The sequence below is a fragment of the Carlito syrichta genome, unplaced genomic scaffold, assembly GCF_000164805.1.
Source record: "Carlito syrichta isolate Samal-C Ts95f unplaced genomic scaffold, Tarsius_syrichta-2.0.1 Scaffold313344, whole genome shotgun sequence".
Lineage (NCBI taxonomy): Eukaryota > Metazoa > Chordata > Mammalia > Primates > Tarsiidae > Carlito > Carlito syrichta.
In genome coordinates, this window is record NW_007257440.1 from 251,495 (window position 1) to 257,211 (window position 5,717).

Genomic DNA, 5,717 nt, shown 5'->3' on the forward strand with positions numbered 1-5,717 from the left:
CCCCCTCCCTCTGCAGCTCACCTGCTTCACTTGCTGCCAGGACTCCTCCCACTGCCGGATCTTCCTCCGGGCCTCTTCCAGCTGCCGCCTGACCCGGGCCAGCTCAGTGCCACTGGGACTCGTGCTGGAGGAGGCAGGGCCGGCGTTCAGGACGGGGGTCGGACTGGGAGAGAAGCTGCCGGAAACAAAGTCCCAGATGCTCCCAGGGACACCGTTCAGACCTGAGTGTGAAGGAGGGAGGTGACAGCCTGCAGGCCACACCGCCTGCTGTGTGGGGACACGTAAGTGTCGCCCATCCGTCCCCAGACCTGGCTCCCTCCGTGGTGATGGTGGCACCTGTCCTGGTCTCCCCAGATCTCTGCCTTCCACCAGAGTTTGAACCAAAAAGGAACGGAATCCAGAGTGCTCACAACTGAACCATGGGGAGCAGTGGTTCCCAAATCCTGTGGCCCCAGGAGCCCCAGAGAGCTGGGGTCACATGGTGACACGGGGTGATGTGTATGTGCCACATCGGTACAGCTGAGACACTTGTCAGTGTTAGATCTCTTATATATATCTGTAGACATTTGAGTTGGGATCTCACTGTCACCCAAGCTGGAGAACCATGGTGTGATCACGGCTTACCACAGCGTTGACCTTCTGGGTTCAGGTGACCTTCCACCTCAGCCTCCAGAGTAGCTGGGACTATAGACGTGCGCCACCACAGCCAGCTAAATTTTTATTTTTTGTATGATGAGGTCTGGCTATGTTGCCCAGACTGGTCTGGAATTCCTGGACTCTAACAATTCTCCTGCCTTTGCCTTCCAAGGATGATAGGCATGAGCCACTGTGCCTGGCCAATTCTGTGTAACAAGTTTTAGTGGAAAGGGAACACCAGCAGCAGGCTCTGGCACCGTCCCGGCGACCGACAGCACATGGCTGCTGCATGGTCATTCACATCCTGCCCCCTGCGCCAGCGGGTGTGAGGTTACGGTCATGACAGTGTCTGGGTGGTTCCCCATGAAGGCCAGAGAAGCCCCCGGAGGGCCTGGAGCACTCACCTAAGGAGCTGTAGGACGAGGCGGAGGAGCCCAGCGTGCCCGGCTCTGAGCGCAGGGGCAGCGGCTGTTGGGGTGGCGTCATGGTGGAGGAGACCAGTGGCCCCGGCAGGGACTGGGACAGTGAGCTGAGTGGCGAGGTGGACAGGGAGGATGACGAGTGCAGTGACGGCGAGCGGGGCAGGGAGCCCGGGATGGCCACAGGTGCAGAGCCAGTCAGTGACCTGGGACCTGCGGGGCGGAGGGCGTGTGAAGAGCGGGAGGTGCCCAGCTGGCCATGCCTGACCCGCAGCAGCCATGGAGACCGACACCACGGCCGTGGGACCAGGCCCAGCTACCATGATGGGTGTGGCATCCACGAGGCCCCCAGGCAGCCATGGCACAGAGAAGCTGTGTTCACAGAGGACTTCAACCGGGGGCGAGGGTGGGTGGCCCACTGTGGGTCCCAGCAGAGGTCAGACACCCGCCGGGGCCCTGCAGGGGCAACGTGGCTGCAAGCACCGTGCTCCCGGCACTTTTAGGGTCCCCTGAAATAGTTTATTGTCTTTTAAAGTTAGAAGAAAGAGATGAGCTTTCAGGCTGAAGGAAGCCCCTTGGACTAGGAGGTTAGCACCTTGGTCTTTAAGCAACGTACGCATGTGGACTCGTGCTTCCTGAAGAGCCCTGCCAGTCTCTGCAGGGGTTGCTGCGCTAAAACGGAGGTAAACTGAGGATGTGGCAGATTGAGATGCAGGCAGGAGAGAGCGGCACCAGGGAGGGGACAGCAACAGGTTCCAGGAGACAAGGAATTCCTCCGCCTACCCACCCCAGGCAGGCTTCACTGGAGCATTGGGGACCCAGTGCCCTCACCTGGTGGCCCCAGGTCACGGCCGTCTTGCTCTTCCAAGTCCTTCTCCAGGGAAGCGATGTTCACATCGCTAAGGTGAAGGTCCAAGGCGGAGCCTGCAAACGGGACACCTGTCACCCCATACCCCATGGGCCACAAGCCGCCAAGGCCTCAGCCTGGGAGGAGGCGCTGCCTGGGCTTGGAGAAGACCAAGCACAGAAGGCTCACAGTTGCTGGGGGAGGTCCCTGCCCTGCAGCCCTGCAGGGAGGGAGAGGCTCAGCCTCCTCCCCCAGGACAGGCGCCTTCAGGCTGGACGCCAGTGGCCGCTAGTGCCACTCATGCTGCTTCTCCTCAAAAAAAAAATTTTTTTTTTGAGTCAGCTTCACTCTTGTCACCCTGGCTGGAGTGCAGTGGAATGGTCACAGCTCATGACAGCCTTAACCTCCTGGACTCAGGCAATCCTCCCACCTCAGCCTCCCAGAGTGCTGGAATTATAGGTGTGAGCCACCGTGCCTGGCTCAAAGTTTAAATATCTAATCGTCTGTTACAACTTGACCCAGCAAACATGCTTGACTATTTAAAAAATGTTCCAGGAAGGTGATTTCAAGAGCAAGGAAGTCACAGGCAATTCTGTGCCAGGCACCAAGGCCACGATGACCGGGCAGGGCCAGCCCCTCCCAGGGTTGTCACTGACCCTTTCCTGCAGGCCAGGGCTGCCCTCCTACAGGGGCCCCTTCCCTCCCAAGTCCCCACCCCAGAGCTTCAAGCAGTAACCCCAGAGCCTCCCCTCGGGATAGGGAAGCTGTTATGGGCGGCTGAAGTAAGACCACAGGTCGCCAAACCAGAGGACATCGCTAAGCTCCCAAGCCCAGGCACAAATGTTCAGGGAAGGTGCGGTGGAGGGTCTGGCTCTTGGTGCAACTGAACCTACTGCGCCATCTGCAGGGGGCTCGGAGGCAGCTGGGGCTGCAGGAGCTCCAGGACACATCCCATGGGCCCGTACTCCCTACCCAGCCAGAGTCATGGCCAGTTCAACGGGAGGCTTGGCAAGGATGCATGACGTGTGGCCTGTCAGGTCAGCGCCTGCCTCCTGCTGCCCACCTCCAGCATGCTGGTTCTCCCTCGTGCACCCTTTGTGACCTCTCTGTGTGGCCCAGCCCTGTCCCCCGGCTGGCTGCAGCCCCTCAGTCCCCTGCTGACGCCTGGTACACGACAGGGTGTTGCTGAATACAACTTCAAGGAGCCACACCACCACCCCTGTCTGTCCCCAGCTGGTCTCAGCCCCGTTTCCTCCTGTCCTCGCATGGGACAGAGTCTCTGCACAGCCCCAGTAACCACACCTCCACAGACCCTCATCAGACCTGCTGTGGGGTCGGCGCTCGCCTCGGAAGCCTTCCACCTGGCCAGGCCACTGCCAAGCCCTGTGTGTCAGAAAGTCCCCTGGGCTGTGTCCAACAAGTGACACCTCATCCAACTGCTCCAGGAGAGGTGCAACTGCCCCGCTCAAAACAAGCAGCACTGGTGGAAGGGGAGTGGTGGCCACGCCCCACTACCACGCTCAAGTCCCCCCCCCACATGGCCCAGAGGGTGTGCACAGCCTCGCTGTCCCCACCCCATCCCACCTACAAGGGACCAGGCCCTGCAGGCACTGTTTCCGTCCTACACGTGCATCCCGAGGACAATGTTTAACTGATTCATTAAGCACAGTAAGAAACTGACAAGCATACCTCGTAATAAAATAAATACCAGGCTGTCACGAGAGCTACGTGGGCCTCTCACAGCACCATCCCGTGCTTACCCTCTTGTTGTGCCTCAGACTGCCGGTGACTGGAACCACAGAAGGGGAGACCTCAGGGAAGGGACCTACCAGGTTTCCAGATGAGGCCACGGCCACGGGCACTTGGGTGTGGGACTCAGACGTACCTTCTGGAGGACACAATTCAACCACAGCGATGGGGGGCCCTGCAGACGCACCCACCGGGTCCTGCCCGCAGACCCTGGGCCTCAGGGCTCCCTCCACTGGCAGATCTGTCTCTCTGCCCCTCCCGCCCTGAGCCTCTGACCCCCAGCTCTGCCTGGCCTCCTGTTCCTCCTGCTCCCCCGTGCCCTGAGCGGCCTCTGGTTGGAGACACACCCCTTCTGCAAAGCCTGCCTCCCCCGCTGTATCCCATCTTCCTCCTCGCCACCCGCAGCCTCTGCTGGGGCCTGGTCCTCACCGACACAGTGGGTCTGCGGCCTCAACCCCTGCTGTCCTTCCTCCTCTCCGGGAAAGGCCTACATGCCCCCAGGCACCATCACAGCACCTCCTCGGAGCAAGGCGGGGTCCCTTCCTCACGGGCTCACGCAGCACAGAACCTGATGCGAGTTCCCAGATCTTCACCCCCGCTCAACCTACACCAGTGAGGACCAAGTGCAGCTCCCACTGCATCTAGAGAGTGACCTTGACCTTCCTCTGGCGACAACGCCACCATATCCGTGTCCCTACCTCCCAGATGGGAGTCTGAGCCCCTGAGTACGTGGCCAAGGCTTCCCAGTGAGCCCCTCCTGCCCTGTCCCCAGCTCCTGACCCATCTCACTGCTGTGGGCCCAGCCTGGCACGGCTTCCATCCAGTAAGACCAACCCATCGGGTCCCAGGAGATCCACTCAAACTCCACAGCCCTGTCTGAATGCCCCCTGCTCTGCCCCTACCTGTGGCAAGTGCAGCACTCGCCAGAGCAGGCAGACTCACCCACAGAGACGCCCTGACCCTCCACACTGCCAGCTCTGCCCCACAGCTTGGGGCTCCCCTGCGGAGCCTGAACGCGGAGGGCCTGAGCGCACCTCCAGGCACCCGTCCCTTGTCTCTGAACAATGGTCCCGGTTACCCGTGCTTGTCAGCCTGCTGGCAACCTGGACTCGCCCTCTGCGCCTGGAGGCCTGGGATCAGGCTGGGGCAGCTCCTTCAAAGCTCGCAGCACCGTATACTTCATGAAGACCAAAGATGCAAATGAGGGGGGAGAGGAGGCGCTTCCATCCCTCAAATGGGTCCACTGCGTCAGGCTCGGTGTGTGGCTCAGCAGAGGGGCCCTCCTGCTGCTCCGTTTCCCCAGACACAGAGTATATGCACACACGGGGCCACAGGTCTCCCCCCCCTTGGGCGCCAGCCACACCCTAACTCAGGGGCAAGTCACCCTGCACTGGAGCCTGGACAGCCCCTGGAAAGGAGCTGTCTGGGGAGCCTCTGGGTGCCCCCCAAAAGCCTCCAGCTGCACTTCAGAACAAAGTGCCAGGGCCCCAGAAAGGGCACCGGGGAGGGTTCTGCAGGGTCTCTGCCAGTACCTGGAAGTTGCCCGGGGCCTCCTGGGGAGCTGGCAGGGAGCCCAGACTCGACCTGACCCTCCTCCCCTCCCCAGCAGCACCTCCCTCCTCCGTCGCCTCAATGCGCCCCAAAGCCAGACCCAGATCTTCCGAATGTCCCTCCGGAGGAGCTGGGTTCCACGAAGACACTGAGCTGCGGTGAGCCCCGTCACCTACTGGGCGCAGGAGGGCCGCCTGTGCCTCCTGACCCAGAACCCGCCTGCCAGGTTACCAGGGGCCGCCTGGGGGTTGAGAAATCGCAGAAAGCTGCTGAGTAATGGCCCCGGCACAGCCCGTTCTGAGGTGACACAGCACAATGACGAGGCGCGGCGGCTCCCCCGGGGTCAGGGACAAACCGGGACAAGCCACAAAGACTGCAAAGAACCAACGGCCCGGAAGGGCAGCCCCTCGGGTCACGGGCAGGCTGGGCCCGACCGGCATTGCCCCGCCGGGGGGACCCTCTCGACGGCAGCGCCAAGCAAGCCAGCCGCCCCCCTACCCAGCCTCCCTCACGTG

At 61.6% G+C, this 5,717-nt stretch overlaps 1 protein-coding gene across 1 annotated transcript in view; it reads right to left on the reverse strand.

The window, feature by feature from the left end:
- Positions 1-5,717, reverse strand: part of UNKL (unkempt family like zinc finger) — a 46,102-nt gene that overhangs the window by 4,161 nt on the left and 36,224 nt on the right. Inside the window, exons 11-13 of the mRNA XM_021718710.1 lie at positions 1,887-1,979; positions 1,041-1,268; positions 22-221 (exon numbers count right to left, since the gene is read on the reverse strand). Coding sequence (XP_021574385.1) covers positions 22-221; positions 1,041-1,268; positions 1,887-1,979 — 521 coding nt within the window. The remainder of the gene's footprint in view (positions 1-21; positions 222-1,040; positions 1,269-1,886; positions 1,980-5,717) is intronic.